The sequence below is a fragment of the Hypanus sabinus genome, unplaced genomic scaffold, assembly GCF_030144855.1.
Source record: "Hypanus sabinus isolate sHypSab1 unplaced genomic scaffold, sHypSab1.hap1 scaffold_1698, whole genome shotgun sequence".
Classification (NCBI taxonomy): Eukaryota; Metazoa; Chordata; class Chondrichthyes; order Myliobatiformes; family Dasyatidae; genus Hypanus; species Hypanus sabinus.
The window spans coordinates 13,289-36,213 of NW_026779782.1; the positions used below are offsets into that span (position 1 = coordinate 13,289).

The window sequence follows — 22,925 nt, forward strand, 5'->3', positions numbered from 1 at the left end:
AGTTAACGAAATAAAGGAAAGTGTTATGTCTATATATGTGTAAATATAACCCCCAGACTATCGAGCCTAAGGGAACAAAGCTTAGTGTCTTGAGATGGTAAAGTAGGAAAGTTCAGTAATCCACGGAATAAATGATGGAACAGAGATATTTGTAATCCAGTGTGAAACGTAGAGAAACAGCCGTTACTTCAAAATAACAGTCGACGAAGATATCCGCTGAATCCGTCCACATACGAGTTAACGAAAGTGACCTGTCACAGGAATACCGTCTTCTAGGGGTTACCACACAACATACCCAGGCAACGATTAACTCCAAAATCCACTCCTATGGATTATACGAAGTGACAGCCAGACACATTCGTTGTGGTTACGTGTACCGATGATCAACCCACTCTTGTGGGCATAGGAGAGTTCCAAGCCTCAGCTGCGACTAACCGAAGCGATCAGCTTTTCCAGTCTCTCTCTCTCTCTCTCTCTCTCTCTTTAGACTGGCCGACTGCCTGTCTGCAGATCTCTCTCTCTCTCTCTCGTTCAGTCCACAGTCAGCGCTGTCAGCCTGTGACTGACGTCATAGCCCCGCCTCTACACCCCGGCGCTCTTAAAGAAACAGTCACAGTACGACCGCAGGCTCGTAATAGCCGCAACACAACTTCCCGACTTTTGAACTCAACGCTTCAACTAATAAAGACAACCATGCCATTTGCCTTGTTAACCACCCGATCAATCTGTGCAGTCTCTTTCAGGGAGCGATGAACTTGGAGTCTAAGATCCCTCTGATCATCGACACTGTTCAGGGTTTTGCATTTAACAGTGTACTGTCTCATACGTTCGACCTACCGAGCTGCCAAGATGATCATCACTAATCAAATCTCACTGAGATTTCTCAGGTCCTGTTGAATTTATTGCCAAGTGCACAAGTACGGGAAGATACAGGTACAGAGAAACACTGACTTGTGGCAGCATCACAGGCAAGTACATTCAGATAACACACGGAACACAAATTATACGATTCTCTGTCAGTAATAATCTGTAAGTATCTTTTATGCCATTAACAATATATAAAATACATTGTGTCATGATCAATATTAAACTGTGCATTTTGTGTCAATAATAGACTTGGAAATGTTGAATTTGATCCCTGTCCCCATTCCTCCTGTAATCCACAACCAGCTCCTGTGTTTTTGTCACAGTGAGGAAGAGGTTGTTTTCTTGACACCCCTGTGTCGGGGTGATGACTTCTTCTATGTAGGCTGCCTCGTTATTATTTGGGATTCGGCCGATCAATGTAGTGTGGTCAGAAAATTTAATTAGCAGATTGGAACCCGCCACTGCAGCCCCACAGTGCACTATTTACAGATTGCAAAGCTACGAAATTGCATGTGAATGGCCTCCCTTCCCCCAACTCCACTCTTTCTGCGTCACCAGCAGACTGGGACATCTCACATCTACTTTGGAAGCTGGAACATGAGGGCAGAGTATTGTCTGAACGGTGTAGAGTTAGGTAAGGGGGAAATGCAAAGAGACCTAGGAGTCCTAGTTCACCAATCAATGAAGGTGAATGAGAAAGTGCAACAGGCAGTGAAGAGGGCAAATGGAATGTTGCCCTTTGTTACAAGGGGAATTGAATACAAGACCAAGGATGTTCTTTTGCATTTGTACAGGGCCCTGGTGAGACCACACCTGGAATATTGTGTACAGTTTTGGTCTCCAGGTTTAAGGAAGGACATTCTGGCAATTGAGGAAGTGCAGCGTAGATTCACTAGGTTGATTCCTGGGATGGCAGGGCTGTCTTACGCAGAGAGATTGGAGAGTCTGGGCTTGTACACGCTGGAATTGAGGAGATTGAGAGGGGATCTGATTGAAACGTTTAAGATAATTAAAGGATTTGATAGGATTGAGGCAGGTAATATGTTCCAGATGTTGGGAGAGTCCAGTACCAGAGGGCATGGGTTGAGAATAAGAGGTCAGTTATTTAAAACAGAGTTGAGGAAGAGCTTCTTCTCCCAGAGAGTTGTGGAGGTGTGGAATGCACTGCCTCGGAAGACGGTGGAGGCCAATTCTCTGGATGCTTTCAAGAAGGAGCTAGATAGATATCTGATGGATAGGGGAATCAAGAGATATGGGGACAAGGCAGGGACTGGGTATTGATAGTGAATGATAAGCCATGATCTCAGAATGGTGGTGCAGACTCGAGGGGCCGAATGGTCTACTTCTGCACCTATTGTTTATTGTCTATTGTATATCTCGCTGCCTCCGCCAGGACATTAAACTGTGAACAACTGTGGTCAGGGACTGATCTCTGGGGTACTTCAAACGCTACCTCCTTCCAGTCTGAAAACGACCCACTCATCCAGCCACACGCTAACGGCAGTTTATCGATCTCCAACGAAAAAGCCTAATCACCTATTCCCGATGTTCAATACCATTGCTGACTCTGAGTTTACCACCGTCAAATGCCGGGAGGGACATAATAATCAGAAAGTCTCTAGTCACAGCCGTGTAAATAAAATGTGATCTCAGTGGGTGTGTGGCGCATGCTCAGAATGCGAAGGAGAGAGACAAACTGAGCCAAGTCACAGACTGATGAAGGGAGGAATGATCCATTTTGACACAGAGAGGGAAGCGGAGAGTTTGATGTTGTTCCTGATGCCGGAACTGTGGCCAGTTAAAAGACGAAATCTTGTTGCTCTAAATTGTTTTTGAGATGTGACAGTGTTTTAATCAGAAGACACCATGGAAACTAAAATTATTTCAGTTGAAGTGTTGTCCTTCACCCACTGATGTGCTTTGTAAGCTTTTAACAGTGTAGAAAAGGCAAAGGATTTGTCTATGGGACTCACAAACACAACAGCACGTTAGTTCCGCTGTATCTGTCAGTTCACCAGCGCTTGAATGCCGCCGATCCTTGAATGTGGAGGCGGAGATGCTGGAGAAGACAGCGCCCCACTCGCGACAAGGAGAGCCCGAACACGTGTCCATGTCCGTGATCTGATTGGATACATCGCCATGAGGTTATAGCAGTGTGACGTCATTCACCGGCTCTCATTTTGGAAGGGATTCAGTCGGGCATCGCAGATTCACCAACAGCTTCGCACTGGGAAGCGGCCGTTCACCTGCTCCGTGTGTGTGAAGAGACTCATTCAGTTAACCCACCTTGTGATGCTCCGGTGAGTTCACACTAAATAGAGGCCACATTTCTGTCCGGAGTGAGCAAAGAGTTTTACTCAATCATCCCAGCTGCTGCAACACCAGCAACTTCACATCAGGGAGGAAGTTCAAATCAGCTCCGTATTAAAAGTCTAACCATCACGGTGACTGAAGGCAGCTGCAGGTTCTTGAGGGACTGTTACTGTCAGATTCTGCAGTTCTTGCGGCTGCTCATCGCACCCAGGACTGAACCCTGGTCACTGAGCATTGGAGGAGTCTGTTGTGCTGATATTAGCCTTAAACTAGACTGGCGTTTAATATTGTGAATCTGTGAAAGATAAATCAGTTTGTATCAAATCCCGTGTCTCGCTTGAGAGGCCACTCGGCCCAGCTGGTCCCTACCTATGTTTCTGTTCCATATCAGTATGTGAAAATCTCTCCCTATCGTTTCCCTCTCACCTTTCCTGAGATGATGAGTTGCAACTAGTCACCACTCCGTGGGACGGGAGATTTCCCTTCAATTTCGTAGAATCACAGAAACCTACAACATATTACCGATGTTTTGGCCCACAATGTTGTACCGACCATGTAACGTACTCTAGAAAATAGTTAGAATTACCCTACCGCATTAGCCACCCATTTTCCTAAGCTCCATGTACCTTTCTAAGAGTCCCTTAAAAGACCCTATTGTATCCGCCTCTACCACCGTCGCTGGCGGTGCACTCCACACACCACTCTGCTTAAAAAAAAATAGTTTCCTCTGTACCTACTTCCTAGCAGCTTAAACCGATTCCCCCTCGTGTTTGCCGTTTCAGCCCTGGGAGAAAGCCTTTGACTATCCACACGACCAATGCCTCTCATCATCTTATACACCTGCATGAATTTCCTGCATGATTGTCTCCGGGCTGAACAAGTCGATGAGCTCACTGTGGTTGTGACGTTGTTCAGGGCTCCGGACGAAGTTGGTTAAACTCCTTCTTCCCCGCTCTTTTCAACGTTTTGTGTCATTTTCACCAACTTTAAAGGACTGTGCCTCAGACAGCTGGGTTGTTGCAATTGTTACCTACCAGCAGCAATAGATCACTAACGGAGCCTGGTTTCGATGTTAAACCACTATCTTCATTAGTATTGTGACGGGGTCCTGAATTCCCCTATGAACTGTGTTTTTGAAAAGAGAGAGGGAGATGTTCAACACGAGAGAGAGAGAGAGAGAGAGAGAGAGAGAGAGAGAGAGAGAGAGAGAGAGAGAGAGAGAGAGAGAGAGAGAGAGAGAGAGAGAGAGAGAGAGAGAGAGAGTGAGTGAGTGAGTGCTCGGAGATGGTGTTATGCTTTCTCTGCAAGCTTGTTGACACTTTTACAAGGACACTGTCAGCTTCTGTGTTCTTCCAGAGAGAGAAGGGAGGAACTGTTTGATGGACAGCTGGGGCTCAGCACGGTGAGATAAGTAGGAGGTCCGCTGATAGACCTCCAGGCACATGGTTTTGGACACTGAATCAGCTTTGTTGTGTCCACAGAAAAAGGTGGGTTTTGGAAGATCGATCCGGAGCATCGATCAGTGGCTCTCGCAGTGTGAAAAGGCTGTGACCTGTGGGGAGTTATTCGTGTGCCCATCCCTCGCCTGGGTTAATAACTCCACCACAGAAGAACGGTCCCGTTTGTAGTGGTCACAGTCGGTGACTTCCAAAGGATTTCGGGGGACGACGGGACTATCGACGGCGTCAGCTTACCTGAAGACTCAAACCTCTCCTTCTCTCTCTCCATCACTACTCGACTCAATCCCACGAACTGAACCGAACTTCACTCATCACCGTCAGACGGTATCTATTTACCCCGAGGCGTGAAGAAGCTTGGCTTTCCTATTTACACACACACACACACACACACACACACACACACACACACACACTCACATATAATCATTGCTATCCTGTTTGATATATCTGCATTTATATTGCTGTATCGCGTAGTTACTAATAAACAGCATTAGTTTACAACAATACATTGTTTCCTATTTCTGCTGGTTCTTTGACCCGTCACGGGGTACGTAACAGTATCTACTCCAAATATAAAAGATTAAAGGAAGTAAACAGAAGTTAACTGTGTAATGCGTATATATAGCTCCCAAACTATCAAGCTTTGGAAACAATGCTTAAAGTCTTCAGATGGTAAAGTGGAAAAGTTCAGTAATCCACGGAATAAGCGAGTGAGAGGAGAGATTTGTAAATCCACACGAACACGTAGAGAGAAGGCAACTACGAAGAATTCCACACACATTCCACGCTGGGTAAACGAAATAACAGTCGCCGAAGATCTTATCCGTCGATTAGTTCCGAAATCCACTTAGAAATATCACCAGGTGACAGTGACAGGAATATCGTCTTCAAGTGGTTACCACAGAACACCCCGATTCCAGGTAAGGGCCAACAAAAGTGATACCACAGGATACTCCAGCAAATCCACACACATGGATGATACGAAGTGACAGTCACAGATCAGTTGTGCACTGCGTGCCGATGATCAGATCAACCCAACCTTTTGGGCATGGAAGAGTTGCAGCCTATAGCAGTCACACGCTGAAGTTCCAACAGCTTGTCTCCCTCTCCCGCTCCCTCTCCCGCTGCCGCAGCCTGTGTCTGACGTCACAGCCCTCCTCACTCAGGCCCTTAAAGCGACACTCACAGTAAACGAACCTGCGGTCTCGGAACACAATGCACCTCTAAAATCTGACAGCAGACTAGCGAGTGAATCTTCGATGGTGCAGAGTCAGAAACCGAAGATTTGCCAGATTGAGTCAGGGGCTCCAGAGAGAGATGGTGTCCAGAGGAGGACGACGAATAAGACCAGCAGGATGTGGTTAAAGGTGAAAGATTAGAAGCATTTGGAAACTGGTTGATCGAAAAAAAAAGGTGGTCAATTTCTGCAAAACACAGGAGGAAATCAACAGGTCAGGCAGTAATTTTGGAGAGGAATATCCAGCAACTGCAGAATCTCCTGTGTTTTATATCTGCATTTTACATTGGCATTAGATACACGTTGATATTGAGTATATTGTTTATGGGAGCCGCTCTCTGCGTTAAACAGCTGCAGATTTTTTCGATACCCACGGTAAAAAAAATGAGGTATGGACATTGAACCGGTGCTTGCAGAAATGTTTAATGGCACCGTGACTACCCATGGGGCCATGAGTTAAGAATTTCACCGGCGCTGAAGCGCCGATGAAATGCGCAGGCGTCCGGCTGATGACGTCACTGAGTTTCACGCATGCGCGCAGTACACTGAAGGCTTTGAAAATGTCGGTTGCAGGTAAGAGCGATTCTCCGTCTTTTTATCTTAAACACCGACTTCGGGACGATTCTTGTGAAATCCGGACACCGTGATCCGCAATCTCGGGACAGTCCTGCCCTCTTCCCCCTCTCTCAGCCCCACGATCCGTACACGGAGCCCGGGGAGCTTCCGGCTGATGAGGGAATGGGAACCGATGGATCTCTCAGACAGAGCTGAGCTCCAGCTATCTAAATGCAAGGATTAGGAACTCGGAGAAAGGGAACAAAAATCTTTTACATCACCAGTTGAGAAAATCTGCATTAGTACTTTTTTCCGCAGATGCTGCCTGGCCTGCAGAACTCCTGCAGTATTTAGTGTGTGTTGCTTCCTTTACCTCCTCTTGCTCTGGACTTTTCGACCGGTGAGAACATGTTTTGTCCCATTCTCTCTGGGTACGTAATGACATCAAACAACTTTGCCCTGGGCAACAAGTAGCTTTCACATCACAAATGTGTCAGACTCCAGTGAGACAGAGAACGGCCCTTCCCTTCATATACATTGGCATTGCATTCACTGAATTCACCACCCTCAGTCATTGGGGGAGGATTCAGGGGGAATATTTATGTAGAATACAGAAACTAGTGATGCCTGTTTGCATTTTGGTGATGCAAAAGTTGCTGGAGAATTTGCAAGTGGGAAGAAGGGGAGTGATATTTGGAAATCTGACTTTTTAAAGCAAAATTTAGCAAGCAAACCACATATGGACAATGTGCAAAAGATTTGGTGAGAAAATCCTCCATTTCCTGTTACAGGCCTGCTACATAGGTTGTGTGAGAGTGCAGATGAACTCGATCAAAGTACTTATCAACAGTGATTTGCCAGCTGTGAAAATGAATACCTCTCTATATAAAATTCACTGTGCACATATTGTCACTGGGTAAAAAATGCACAGTACAAGATTTATCTGCACACTGGTTATTACAAATTAGAGGGGAGATTATTACAAATTAGAGGGGTATAGGAGGGAAGGAGGGGAGGCCTCCAGTGTCCCTGATGCCCTCACCTACAAGATGTGCAGCTTGTAACCCTGCACTTCAATGAGCTGCAACTTGAAATGGGTGAATTCCAGATTATCCAGCAGTTGGAGGGGGTGATAGATATGACATGCAGAGAGGTGAGTCACACCCACAGGACACAGGAAACTGGGTGAGAATCAGGAAGGGGAATGAGGTTAAATAGGCATCGCAGAGTACTCCAGTGGCCATCCCCCACAACAACAGGTGGAGCACTTCATAACCTGTTGGGGGGAATTACCTGGCAGAGGAAAGTCAAAGGCCTGATAGGGGATTCGTCAGGTAGAGGAACAGAACAAGAGGGGATGAATAACCTAGTGGTAAGGCTTACTAGTGGTAGTGAGCAGGGGAGGGGGTGATGTAGTTAAAATAAGTTGTAGAGGGAATGGGAGCCAGAATGACAGAACAGATAGTGGAGAGGGTGAATTGAATTGACTTTATTAGATACATACCTCATAAACATGAGGAGTAGAAATATTTACCTTACATCTCCATCTAAATGTGCAACGTGTAATTTACATAGATAGTTTGCACATAGGACAGTCAATATAACATTGAAATGCAATTGTATCAGCATGAATTAATCAGTCTGATGGCCTGGTGGAAGATGATGTGCCAGAGCCTGTTGGTCCTTTTGCTGTGATACCATTTCCTGGATCGTGGCAGCAGGAACAGTTTGTGTTTGGGGTGCATTGGGCCCGTTTGTCCCTGATATTTGTTGGGCCCTTCTTACACACCTGTCTGTGTAAATGTACTGAATCATGGAAAGTAGGTTGTGCAATGTATAATTTCCTTATTTATATTTAGAGACATTTTTTGGTGTATAAAATGATGAGGGGTATTGAGCGTGTGAGTGGCCAGAGGAGTGTTTTTTCCCCAGGGTTGAAATGGTTAATGCTGCTTTTCCACACTCCCACAGACCCTTTGTCCATCTCCTGAGTAAATTGAGTTTGAAAAATATTTAAGATCTCCCCTATCTGCTTTGTTTCCACACGTGGATTGCCATTCCGGTCTTCCAGAGGACCGACTTTTTGCCTTGCAATCCTTTTGCTCTTAATCTATCACTAGAATCCCTGAGGATTATCCTTCACCTTTTCTGTGACAGCAACCTCATGCCATCTTTTAGCCATCCGGATTTATTTCTTATGTGTTCTCTTGCATTTCTTATACTCCATAAGAAACTGACTGCCTATCCCTGTTATGTAATTCCATTTTGTGCTTTACCAGGGTCTGAATATCTCTTGCAATCCAAGTTTCCCTACAGTTTCTATCTTTACCTTTGATTCTGACATACCCGCTTTCTACTTTAAGAATTTTGCTTTGAAGGCCTCCCATTTACCAAGCACACCTTTGCCATAAAGCAGCCTGTCCCAGTCCACAGTTGCCAGATCCTAGTGTTGATCATGCCCTGAACACATCCGCCTTTCCTACGCTGCTCCTTGTATTGAAATACACAGGGCTCAGCATATTCACTGCACCACACTCAACTTTTTCATTCCTGACTTTGTCTGAGGCCTGAACAAAATCTTTCTCCACAACTCCACCACTATCTGTTCCGTTATTCAGGCTCCCATTCCCCCTGCAACTTTAGTTTAACCCTCCTTACCCCCACCTCCCAGCATGCAGATCTATCACCCCTTTGGCTTTCCTCTCCCAGATCAATAAAAAGGAGGTGCATACCAGGTACAGGCAGATAGGAGCAAATGGGGTACTTATGAAATACAGGAAATTCAAGTGAACACTTATGAAAGAAATAAAAGAAGGCATGAGTTTGCCCCAGCAGTCAAGGTGAAGGAGAATCCTCAGGGATTCTGCAGATATGTTAAGAGCAAAAAAGATTGCAAGGGAAAAAAAATTAATCCTCTGGAAGATCAAAATGGTAATCCATATGAAGGATAGCATAGACTTGGGGAGATTTTTTTTGCATCCGTATTTACTCAGGAGATGGACACAGAGTCTGGAGAAGTGAGGCAAAGCCGCATTAACTTCATGGACCCTGTACAGATTACAGAGGTGGAGGCGTTTGCTGTCTTGAGGCAAATTAGTGTGGATCAATCCCCAGGGCCTGACAAGTTGTTCACCAGGACCCTGCGGAAGACAAGTGCAGAAATTATCAGGGCCTAAGCACAGATATTGAAATCATCCTTAGTGACAGGTGAGGTACTGGAGGATTGGAGGACAGGCAGTGTTGTTCTGCTGTTCAAGAAAGGCTGTAAAAATAAACTAGGAAGTTATCCATTGGTGAGCTTGACATCAGAACTGGGAAAGTTATTGGAATGTGTGTGCAGGAACCAAGTATATACTGTAAGTATTTGTATAGGTGTGGACTGATAAAGGATAGACAGCATGGCACTAGCCAATCTTTCAGAGTCTCTCGAGGAGGTTATCAGGGAAGTGGATGAAGGCAAGGCAGTAGATGTTGTCTGCATGGACTTTAGCAAGGCACTTGATAAAGTCTCATATGGGAGGTTGGTCAAGAAGGTTCAGTCACTCAGCATTCTAGATGAGACAGTAAATTGGATGAGACACTGTCTTTGGGAGAAGCCAGAGTGTGGTAGCAGATGGTTGCCTCTATAACTGTAATCCTGTGATTAGTTGTGTGCCATAGGGATCAGTGCTGGATCTGTTGTTGTTTGTCACTATATCTGTAATCTGGATGATAGTGTGGTTAACTGGATCAGAAAATTTGTGGATGACAACAAGACTGGAGGTTTAGCGGCTGCAAGAAGACTATCATGGCTTGCAGTGTGATCTGGACCAGGTGGGAAAATGGTTTGAGAATTGGAAAATGGAATTTAATGCAGACCAGTGTGAGTTGTGGCATTTGGTCTGACCTACCAAGGGAGGTCTTTCACAGTGACTGGTCGGGCACAGAGGAGTGTTGTAGAAGAAAGGGACCTGGGAATACAAGTCCTTAATTCACTGAAAGTGGTATCTCAGTTAGATAGGGATGGAAGGAAATATTTTAGCCCATTGCCCTGCATGAACCACAGTAGTGACAACAATAGATGACTTGTAGAAGACATTAGTGAGGCCTTATTTGGAGTATTATGTGCAGTTTTGGTCACCTACCTACAGGAAAGATGTAAAAGAAGTTCAGAGATTTCAGAGAAAATACACAAGGATGTTGCCATGTCTGGAGGACTTGGATTATAAGGAAAGATTGAACAAATCAGGACATTATTCCTGGGAATGTAGAAGATTGAGGGGAGATTTGATTGTGATAGAGAGGCACACATAGTGTTAATGCAAGCTGGCTTTCTCCACTGAGATTGGGTGGGACTACAACCAGAGGCCATGGGTTAAGGGTGAAAGGTGAAATGTTAAGGGGAGCATGAGAGGAACTTCTTCACATAGAGGGTCATCCGGCTGTGGAATGAGCAGCCAGCACAAGTGGTGCATGCGAGCTCGATTTTAACGTTTAAGAGGTTTGTGTAGATACCTGGATGGTAGGGGTGTGGGAGTGGGCTGTTTAAATAGTTCAGCACAAACTAGATTGCCCAAAGGGCCTGTTTCTGTGTTGAAATTTTCTATGATTGCGACAAGAACCTGAAATAATACAAAAATTCACTCTAAGTCCTTTTAACAGATGTGCGGCCAACCAGTCATTTCAGCGGGAATTTTTTAAATGGCGTTAAAATTGTGGCATTTTGTTAATAATACACAAGAGAAGATCCCAGCTGCACGTCAAGAAAGACAATTTGCATGAGAGTGTTTCAGTCACTGTGGGACAAGGAACACATGCCGCTCAGCAGGAGCCGGGAATAATACCAATGGAGGGAGTCAAAATGAGCCAGGTCACAGATTGGAGACGACAGAAATGCCCCATTCTGATAGAGACAGGAAGAGCATCAGATAATTGATGGTCATTCTAGATACCAGCACTCTGCCCAGTCAGGAGATGATTTCTCTGTCCAACTTGGGGTGAACCTCACTGTAACAGTGTGATACCAGATCAAACCTTGGCAACTCAAGTAATCTCATCTGAAATGTTGTCCTAAACCCATTGATGGATTTTGTAAATTTTTTTACAGGTTAAAAATGAGAAGGAATTCATCTCCAGGAAGCTCAAACACGACACGCCAGTTTTGTTGTCTCTGCCTAGATACTTAAGAAGTGGAGCAAGGGATCCAATTGTCCACCCTTCCTGCTCAGACTGTAGGGAGGAATTCACTCGGTGATTTTGACCAACTGGCACGCCCATCATTTTACACAGGAAAAAGGACATTCACCTGCCCAGACAGTGGGAATGGATTCACTCGGTCATCTCAACTAAAGGTACATCAGCAAGTTCACACTGGAAAAGGCCATTCACCTGTTCTGTGTGTGAGAAGGGGTTCAGTCGGTCATCCCACCTGTGGACACACCAATCAGTTCACACTGGGCAGAGGCTGGTCTTCTGCTGAATTTCTGGGAAAGGATTCACTCTGTCATCTGACCTAATGGCTCACCAGCGAGTTCACACTGGGGAGCGGCCGTTCACCTGCTCAGTCTGTGAGAAGAGATTTACTCAGTTATCCAACCTACAGAGTCACCAGCGAGTTCACACTGGGGAGAAGCCTTTCACCTGCTCAGTCTGTGGGAAAGGATTCACTCTGTCATCCACCCTACTGGTACATCAGCGAATTCACACTGGGGAGAAGCTGTTCACCTGCTCAGACTGTGGAAAGGGATTCACACTGTCATCCCGCCTACTGGTACATCAGCAAATTCACACTGGGGAGAAGCCGTTCACCTGCTCAGTCTGTGAGAAGAGATTTACTCAGTTATCCAACCTACAGAGTCACCAGCGAGTTCACACTGGGGAGAAGCCTTTCACCTGCTCAGTCTGTGGGAAAGGATTCACTCTGTCATCCACCCTACTGGTACATCAGCGAATTCACACTGGGGAGAAGCTGTTCACCTGCTCAGACTGTGGAAAGGGATTCACACTGTCATCCCGCCTACTGGTACATCAGCAAATTCACACTGGGGAGAAGCCGTTCACCTGCTCAGTCTGTGGGAAAGGATTCACTCTGTCATCCACCCTACAGAGACACCAGCGAGTTCACACTGAGGTGAAGCCATTCACCTGCTCAGTCTGTGGGAAAGGATTCACTCTGTCATCCACCCTACAGAGACACCAGCGAGTTCACACTGAGGTGAAGCCATTCACCTGCTCAGTCTGTGGGAAAGGATTCACTGTGTCATCCATCCTACTGGTACATCAGCGAATTCACACTGGGGAGAAGCCATTCACCTGCTCAGTCTGTGGGAAGAGATTCACTGACTCTTCCACCCTACGGAGACACCAGCGAGTTCACACTGGGGAGAAGCCATTCACCTGCTCAGAATGTGGGAAGCGATTCACTCTGTCATCCACCCTACGGCGTCACCAGCGAGTTCACAGTGGGGAGATGCCGTTCACCTGCTCAGTGTGTGGGAAAGGATTCACTGACTCTTCCACCCTGCAGAGACACCAGCGACTTCACACTGGGGAGAAGCCGTTCACCTGCTTATTCTGTCGGAAGAGATTCACTCAGTCATCCACCCTACAGAGTCATCAGCGAGTTCACACTAGAGAGAGGCTCAGAATGTGGGAAAGGATTCACTCAGTCATCCCACCTCTTGGCACACCAGTCAGTTCACAGTAAGGAGAGGCCATTGTTATGAATCCTTTGGTTTTGATTGCTGTAGACTGTCATTTTAAGAGAGAGAGAGAGAGAAATTAAGAAGGTGAATCAGTCTGACTTGCAGCTTGTTTACATTGCTCGCAGCTTGTTTAGTTTTAACTGAGGACACAGACACTCAGAGTCAGACGGAGACAAAGGAGGAAAAATGGAAGGATCAAAACCAGGGAACTAGTAGCCAAGGATCACTGTTTGGAACTTTCCTTCGCTCACAAGGGTGGGCTAATTATCGATTCACCGTACATCGAATGTGTGGTTGTCACCTCATTTGTTCCACAGGAGTGGATCTGATTTGGGATATCCTGTGGAGACAACTTATGTGTTAACCCTTGCCTGGCTGTGGCGTGGTCATTCATTTGATGATACCCCTTATGACAATTCACTTTAGGTGATAATTCGTATGTACATTTGTAAAGATGATGGATAAAATCTAGAGCGACTGTTCTCTCTTTTTACCACCATGGAACCTGTGGAATACAACATAATTGCCTTCTCTCAACATTTACCCTGGATTACAAAAATATCTCTCTCACATCACCTATTCTGTGAATGAATTGAACTTTAATACTTTAACATCTCCAGACTCCAAGCCTTGTTTCCCCTGAGCTCAGAAGTTTGGGAGTTATATTTACACACATACATACACATAACACTCACGAGGAAATCTGCAGATTCTGGAAATACAAACACAAAAAAAATGCTGATAGAACACAGCAGGCCAGGCAACATCTATAGGGAGAAGCACTGTCGACGTTGTGGGCCGAGACCCTTCGACAGTACTAACTGAAAGATAGTAAGAGATTTGAAAGTAATGGGGGGAGGGTGAAATGCAAATGATAGGAGAAGACCTGAGGGGGTGGGGGTGAAGCTGAGAGCCGGAAAGGTGATTGGCGAAAGTGATGCAGAGCTGGTGAAGGGAAAGGATCATGGGACGGGAGGCCTTGGGAGAAAGAAAAGCGTGGGGGTGGAAGTACCAGAGGGAGGGGGAGAACAGGTAAACAACTAAATATGTCAGGGATGTGGTAAGAAGGGGAGGAGGGGCATTAACAGAAGTTAGAGAAGTCAGTGTTCATGCCATCATGTTGGAGGCTACTCGGCCGGTATATAAGGTGTTGTTCCTCCAACCTGAGTTTGGATTCATTTTGACAGTAGAGGAGGCCATGGATAGACATATCAGCATGGGAATGGGATGTGGAATTAAAATGTGTGGCCACTGGGAGTAGTCTTTTGCTGTTGGTTCATTTCTAAACCATTATGGTTTGTAACAAAATGGGGCTGTGTCTGGGATATGACAAATTTAAGGATTGATTAATTATCAATTTCATTGGGGAAATCCCTTTTGATTTACTTGTGTGTGGAAAACCAGCAGCAATGGATGTTGATAGATATCTGGAAGTGTGAACCTCTCAGGCATTAGAGGACACCAGAAGGATTGAGTTGTTGAGTATTGCTAGAACGTTAATACTTGCTAAGGTGAAATTGACAATGAGGAGGGCACAGATGCAGAAGATAATAGCTGAGCATTATGTATCTGAGGATGTGTTTAAAGTGAAGGAGTTGGAGGTGTTTCCTGAAAGTAAACCTCGTGAGCTTGAGCTCCAGTAGAAGTTAGAAATATTAAAGATGGAGGCTCCAGAAAGGCAGAGGCAGTTTCAGGCTAAAGAGGCAGAAAAGCAGACAGAAAATTCTCTTACAAAGTGTAATTAAGGGGAAGGCTTAGCAAGCCTATTCTGCTTTGACAGTTGCTGAAGCAGCTTATTATTTACTTATTTATGCTGCCCCAATCATCGCCACTGGGCTATAAATGTGCAGGAGCTGTGTGTGGTTCAGTGTTTTGCTCAAGGACACACAAGCTGCCTCGGCTGAGGCTCGAACTCATGACCTTCAGATCGCTAGTTCAACACCTTAACCACATGGCCACGCATTATGACCACACATTATGACCTAGTGAAACAGGCTGTGCTCAAAGCTTACGGGTTGGTCCCAGAAGCAGACAGGCAAAAGTTTAGAAATTTGAAGAAATCTGTGAACCAGACATACGGAATTTGCTTATGAGAAATTTGTGTCTATTGACTACTGATGCACATCTGAACATGTAAATGATGATTTTAACAGCTTGAGAGAGTTGGTTTCAATTGAAGAATTCTGAAGGTGCGTCCCTGATGACATAAAGACGTATTTAGATGGAAATGATGCTGCCACTCGGTAGGAATCTGCTGGATTAGCAGATCAGTTTGCTTTAACTCATGAAATTATTTTTACGCTGAATAAGAGTTTCCAAAAGGCACTTGTCAAGTTGTGGGTAAACCTAATGAGCTCACCCCAGTGGCCTGAACCTGCATTCGGTGAACCCTTTTCCAAAGTTATAGTGGATTGTGTTGGCCCATTGCCAAAGACTAAAGCTGGCCATCAGTATCTGCTAACTATTATGTGTACTACATCCAGATTCCCAGAGGCAATGCCTCTCAGAAATATTAAAGCTAAAACTGTGGTGAAGGCTCTTACCAAGATTTTCACTTTATTCGATTTGTCTAAAGAAATACAGTCTGATCAAGGATGTATTTGTATATCTGCATTATTCAAGCAGGTAGTTTATGAATTGGGAGCAAAACAGATTGCATCATTTGCATACCATCCGGAACCAGAAGGGGCTTTAGAAAGATTTCATTCTACCCTCAAAACAATGATTAAGACATTGTGTTGAAAATGGAAAAGACTGGGATGAAGGAACATATTTGCTTTCATCCACAGAAATAGAGTCAGTGCAGGAATCACTGGGCTTTGGTCCATTTGAGCTTGTATTTGGTTGCAGAGCGAGGTGCCCTTTGACCTTGTTAAAGGTACAGTGGATTGATGGGGATGTACATGTTAACTTGTTAGACTGTGTTTTGAAGTCCAAAAATAAACTACACCAAGCCTGTAGTCTAGCGAGACAAATCTTAAAGATTTCTCAAAACAAAATGTTGGTTTGATAACAGCGCTCGCGAAAGAAAATACCAGGTGGGGGATAAGGTGCTTGCCTTATGTTGACGAATCCACTCCAGGCGAAATTCAATAGACCGTATGAGATAGTCTCTCAAATTAATAATGTGAATTCTGTTATTAAAACACCCGACTGACGTAAACTAACACAGGTGGTGCACATAAATATGATAAAGCCTTTTTTGACAAGCAGGCACCATCTGTGAGTATTGTTGTCAAAACAAATGAATCTGGTAACCCTGAGAATGAAACAATAGACTCGTCTGAGACTTTTCACAAGCCAAACATGGTCCCAGTTAGGCTAATGAACTCGGTTGTTCTAGAAAACATTGATAACAAGTTGGCTCATCTGCAGCCAAAGCAACAACAACAGCTGAAGGAATTAATTCAGAAGTACAAAGATTTATTTCCCGATGTTCCCAAGCAAACCACGGGCGCAGTACATGATGTAGATGTTGGTCAAGCCAAACCGATTAAACAACACCCACTTCGCATGAACGTAGACAAGTGTAAATTGGCTGACCAGGGAATTGTGTATATGCTGGAGAATGGTATTATTAGGCCTTCAAAATGAGATTGGAGTCACTCTGCATTATTATGCCCAAACATGATGGTAGTGTTAGATTTTGCACTGATTGTAGAAAGGTAAATGCAGTAACAAAAACTGATGCCTATCCTATCCCTAGGGTGGATGATTGCATCGATAAGGTTGGAATAGCTAATATCTTACAAAGATTGATCTGTTGAAAGGGTATTGGTGTGTTCCATTGACGGACAGAGGTAGAGACATTTCTGTGTTTGTGACACCATCTGGGTTGTATGAATACAATGTTTTGCCTTTTGGAAGGAAAAATGCTCCAGGAACATCCCAGAGAATGATTGATTTTGTAATTCGAGGGTTAGAACACACAGATACCTATATTGATGACTTAGTTACAGGGAGTGGCACTTGGGAAGAGCATATCTCTGCAGTAGAAAAGCTATTTGACAGGCTTTCTTAGGACAACCTTACAGTTAACTAGGCTAAGAGTGAATTTGGCAATGCCAGTGTGACCTGTCTTGGCTATGTTGTACGTCAAAGCAAGTTGGCTCCTGTTCAGGCAAAAGTCCAGGCAATTTCTCAAGTTCCTATTCGGAGTGCTAAGAAGGCTCTTAGAAGGTTTCTGGGAATGGATGGATATTATCGTAAGAACTTTGCTGCTATCGCTCTTCCTCTGACCAATCTCCTGAAGAAGGGTGAAAAGTTTGTTTGGACCGAGCCTTGTCAGAAGGCATTTGATTGATTGTTATCAGTATTTCAGATTAGGCCAATCAATGTAGTGCTGACAGCAAATTTAAATAGCAGATTGGAGCTGTGGGTGGCAACACAAGTCATGGGTGCACAGAGAGTAAAGGAGGGCGCCAAAGAGACAACCCTGTGGGGTATGTGTGCTGAGGGTCAGAGAGACAGAGGAGATGGAGCCCACTCTTACCACCTGCCAGCGATCTGACAGGAAGTCCAGGATCCAGCTACACAAGGCAGGGTGACGGCCAAGGTCTCTGAGCTCCTTGCCGATACTTCATGCCTTTGTATGGCTACTGCTCTGCCCATGACTGCAAGGAACTGCAGAGAACTTTGGAGAGCAGTGAACATCAGAGAAACAAGCCTCCCCTCCATGGACTCTTCCTACACTTCCCCTGCCTCGGAAAAGCAGGCCATGTAACCTCATAACCTGGACATTCTTGCTGCAAACCCGCTCCCACATTGGCAGAGAGATACAAAAGCCTTAAAGTGCGTAGCACCAGGCTGAAGGACGGCTTCCTGTCTGTGGTTATAAGCCAAATGAATGATAAAATGGACTCAACCTCACAATGTAACTGGACGTGACCCTGCACCTTATGTCTATCGGCACCGCACTTTCTCTGCAGCCATAATGCTTTGTTACAGTGATTATTTTGTTGTATATCAGCTCAATGTACTGTTGGAATGTATCAATCTGTGTGGATGGTACATCAAGCAAGATTTTCACTGTAGCTCAGTACATGATGATAATAAACAAATTTCCCCATTTTAATTGTGTGGAAATATTAGACAGACTGAGCTTCTGCTCTGGAACCACAGAAGGAAACTGAACTGTTGTCATTTCTGTGGAAAGCAAATATATGGAAAATACCTCAATCTCACATTACGATCTGCAGTAACTGGGATCAGGTGACCGGTGGTGGGTCTCCCATATCAATATCAGAATCAGGTTTAATAGCACCGGCATGTGTCATGTTGTCCATGCGGTAGCAGCAGAACCTAATTCATAATAGTTTTGAAAAATTGTGATTTAAAATAAGAATATACATATATATAGTACAAAAATAGAGAAAAAAGTAATAAGCTATTTTAATTGTGTGGAGCAATTTGACTGACTGGGTGTTGCTTTGGAAATTCTGAAGTGAAGCTGAACTAAACTTTACACATTTATGAGAAGCTCAGAGAAATACAAATGGCTAAATTCTCACATAAACGGGTCAGACACCCAGAAACATTGGCAGCACTTCAGCACCTCAAAACAGTGGAATGAAACATGCAGAAACTATTGCAGAGAAAAAAAAAAGCATTGTCCACGCACAACAGAGGACGTGACAGATCGGGATCTCACTGCCTTGTCTGAACGGGGAAACATGAAGCTACATGTACACGTAGAGCAGTGACCCGCAGATGCTGCAGATCTGCAGAAAAACGTGAACAGGAACCGGGATCAGGTGACGGGTGGAGGGACTCCCTCCTGAACTGGTGACTCTGCTCCTCGCCCCTCACATGCTGCCCGACCCATCCACCGCATTCCCCACATTATTCCATATCTACCCCAGATACAAGATTATTTTTCCACACCGTATCTTCCCCGATCCTTTTCCCTCCACCTCCAGGTCACAGAGTCAGCGGCTCATTCCTATCCAGGTCCAAAACATAATTCAGACGCAAAAAGGAAATGTTCACGTTTTATTTAAATCAGTTCAGTGTTTATAAACACTAATTTGTATTCACATTCCTCCAGAGCCTTGCTGGACAGGAACACTGAAACATCAAGTGAGAAACAGCAGGAGGCAATTCAGCCCCTTTAACCATCAGCAATATGGCGGCTGTTCACCCATCTCAGCCACGTGTTTCTGCCCGATCCTCATTTCCTCGATCCCTTCGGACTCCACACATCTGCCGGCCTCTGTTTTACGTGCGGACGATCACTGAGTCTTCACCGCCCTCTGTGGAGGGGTTTTATAAACATTCACCACCCTCGGAATGGAGACATTTCCCCTCATTTCAGTCCCGCACAGTCTATCCCTGTTTCAGAGACTGAGATCCCTGGTTCAACCGGTAATGATGTTGTGCATTTCAGTGTGTTCACCTCTCAGTCCTCGATTCTCTAAAAGAAAGGGTTATCACATTTGATCTTTCCTCATATGATGACCCCACCACCCCAGGGATCAGTCTGGTGAATCTTCATTGCACTCTCTATAACAAATACTCTCTAACCTCTTTGTTAATCCTCTGTGGAATTAATTTCCATCTTCTGCAGCTCCATGTTGCCACAACCACTCACCTCCCACCCCTGTCACTATTTCCACCTTCCCACCTCAGTCTCTTGCCCACCTCCCCCCCTCACCTGGATCCACCTCTCTTGCCCCATCCCCACCCCTCACCTCTTTTCTCTGACTATTTCCCGTCCACTCTCAGTCCAGAGGGAGAGTCTCGGCCCGAAATGTTGACGGTCCATTTCCCTCCACAGATGCTGCCCGACCCGCTGAGTTCCTCCGGCAGTTTGTTCTTTGGTCTGTATAACCCGTGTTAGTGTGGGGAGCGGGATTTTACACCATATTCCAGGTACAATCTCAACAAAGCACAGATAATTATCACTTTACCCGGACCATTGGCCCCGCTTGCAGGGCAACAGTCTGCCGGTGTTTGCCCCCAATGTGGTGAATCCCTCTGCTCGGCACCACCGTGTGCTCAGACATTTCCACAGATGAGCCCCTCCTGTCCCCACCGGGACAAACATCCTGTCCACACCCTCTCTCACCATCTTCATCCTGTCAATAAAATCCCTCCCTCCCCGGGGAACTGGCATCGAACCGACGGGCCGAGCGGTCTCCTCCTACCTCTCAGCGATACATCAGCCTCCGGCCGCAGGAGAAGCTTCACAAACGCCCCAACTTCCCTCGGAGGGAAAGGGAAATAAATCAGAAAGCGGACATTTACTTTGAGGTTTTCTCCGCTCTGAGGAGGCGGTCGGCGCTCGAGCGGGAGACGAACTCAGCGGGGTAACGCCCACTCGGCATGTCCGCCTCCGGGACTGGTTGTAACCTGTGATTGACATCGCTTCGCACCAATGGGAATAGCGCAGCGCCTGAATCCTCTGTTGACAGCGATGGGGGAAGGGGCTGGTCACGTGATTATTAGCCCAGCCGTTAAACCGATAAAGCTCGAGCACAGCAGCGCGTGGGTGACGTAAGACACCGCGCACGTGAGGGCAGATCCCGGTGTGGGGAGCCCATGTGTGACGTCAGGCGCGTGGGAACTGTGTCTGACGTCACCTGTGGGCGAGCGCTGGCATTTAAAAGCACCTTAATGGTCTTTTCAGTGGGACAACAACATTAATCACGGGTTTCATCACTGAATCCAGGGTTGTGGGATGTAAAGTCCCCTGTTATGTGTCCGGCTGTGCCGTGTTGTTGGTGGAGTGGGCAGCGTGGTGTTTGTCTCGATACGGGTCACAACACCAGAATTGCCAGCGGGGTCCACACACGGTGTATTAGTCAACAGAAAACACTGTGTGTATTCTCAAGTGAGGAGTCTGTGTGGAGATGCAGCTTCCCTGGAGGTGGACGAAAGAGGACACACCAACAGGTGGAACCAGCTGCGGGAAGACATGATTTTTCAGGTCTGATGACGAACTGAATGTACCATAACCTTCAGACTGAATCAGAAAACCATCCTTGCGGTGATTGTTAATAAATCGTTAATTTACCATGTCCGGAGCGGTGGATCACACAGCACGGGAACAGGCCTCTGGCCGGCCATACCTGTTCTGACCATCCACTCACTGTCTACACTGGTCCCATTTATCAGCACTTGGTTCACAGCCGACTGTATCTCGGCAGTTTCAATGTTCATCCTCTTCGTAAATGTTGTGAAGGGACCTGCCTCCACCACCACCTCGGGCAGTGAGTTCCAGATTTCAGCTACCCTGGTGACACCGGCTCCTCCGCTGTTGTGCGGGGTAGGGTTGTTTCCTTTGGGGGGGGGGGGGGCTCGATGTTATTGTTCCCTTTTGTCCAGAGGGGTGGGGTTTGTAGATTGATGATCGGGATGCCGTTCTTTTTTTAAGCTGGGGTTGGGGTGGGAGTTTGATTTTTCTCTCTGAACGACTTTCATGCTGGGACTCACAAACACAACAGCTCGTTAGTGCCGCTGTATCTGTCAGTTCACCAGCGCTTGAATGTCGCCGATCCTTGAATGTGGAGGCGGAGATGCTGGAGAAGTCAGCGCCCCACTCGCGACAAGGAGAGCCCGATCACGTGTCCATGTCCGTGATGTGATTGGATACATCGCCATGACGTTCCGAGCAGTGAGATATCATTCCCTGGATCTCATTTTGGAAGGGATTCAGTCGGCCATCGCAGATTCACCGACAGCTTCGCACTGGGAAGCGGCCGTTCACCTGCTCGTGTGTGCGAAGAGACTCATTCAGTTCACCCACCTTGTGATGCTCCGGTGAGTTCACAATAAATAGAGGCCACATTTCTGTCCGGAGTGAGCAAAGAGTTTTACTCAATCATCCCAGCTGCTGCAACACCAGCAACTTCACATCAGGGAGGAAGTTCAAATCAGCTCCGTGTTAAATGTTTAACCATCACGGTGACTGAAGGCAGCTGCAGGTTTATGAGGGACTGTTACTGTCAGATTCTGCAGTTCTTGCGGCTGCTCATCGCACCCAGGACTGAACCCTGGTCACTGAGCATTGGAGGAGTCGGTTCTGCTGATGTTAGACTTAAACTAGTCTGGTGTTTAATATTGTGGAGCTGTGAAAGATAAATCAGCTCTGTATCAAATCCCGTGTCTCAGGTTCTTATCGTCTCTAACACACTCACAATGTACACTAGAGTGGCCACTCTGTCCATCTGGTCCCTGCCCATGTTTCTGTTCCATATCAGTATATTAAAATCTACCCCTGCCGTTCCCCCTCTCACTCTCCCTGTGATGACAGGTTACAACTAGTCACCGCTCCGTGGGATAGGAGATTTCTCTTGAATTTCAGAGAATCATAGAAATCTACAACACATTACAGACGCTTTGGCCCACAATGTTGCGCCGACCATGTAACTTACACTAGAAACTGCTTTAAAATTACCCTACCGCATAGCCACCTATTTTCCTAAGCTCCGTGTACCTATCTAAGAGACTCTTAAAATACTCTATTGTATTCGCTTCTGCCACCATAGCTGGCAATGCATTCCACACAAACACCACTCTTTGCTTTAAAACCTTAGCTCTGACATCTCCTCTGTACCTACTTCCAAGCAGCTTAAACCTATTCACCCTCGTGTTAGCCGTTTCTGCCCTGGGAAAAAGCCTCTGACTATCCACACGACCAATGCCTCTCATCATCTTATACACCTGCATGAATTTCCTGCATGATTTTCTCCGGGCTGAACAAGACGATGAGCTCACTGTGGTTGTGACGTTGTTCAGGGCTCCGGACGAAGTTGGTTAAACTCCTTCTTCTCCGCTCTTTTCAATGTTTTGTGTCATTTTCACCTATTT

At 45.9% G+C, this 22,925-nt stretch overlaps 1 protein-coding gene across 3 annotated transcripts; it reads left to right on the forward strand.

The window, feature by feature from the left end:
• Window positions 1-6,407: 6,407 nt before the first annotated feature.
• On the forward strand, window positions 6,408-16,521 carry LOC132387283 (gastrula zinc finger protein XlCGF26.1-like). 3 transcript variants are annotated; one of them, XM_059959635.1, is made up of 2 exons: window positions 6,408-6,450; window positions 11,519-16,521. In XM_059959635.1, exon 2 carries the CDS (start codon window positions 11,927-11,929, stop codon window positions 13,115-13,117), a length of 1,191 nt encoding a protein of 396 aa, XP_059815618.1. In that variant the 5' UTR covers window positions 6,408-6,450; window positions 11,519-11,926; the 3' UTR covers window positions 13,118-16,521. The 3 variants fall into 3 exon arrangements, with proteins under 3 accessions (XP_059815618.1, XP_059815619.1, XP_059815620.1); XM_059959636.1 differs by lacking the exon at window positions 6,408-6,450 and adding an exon at window positions 6,604-6,863; XM_059959637.1 differs by lacking the exon at window positions 6,408-6,450 and adding an exon at window positions 6,604-6,832.
• Window positions 16,522-22,925: the final 6,404 nt, after the last annotated feature.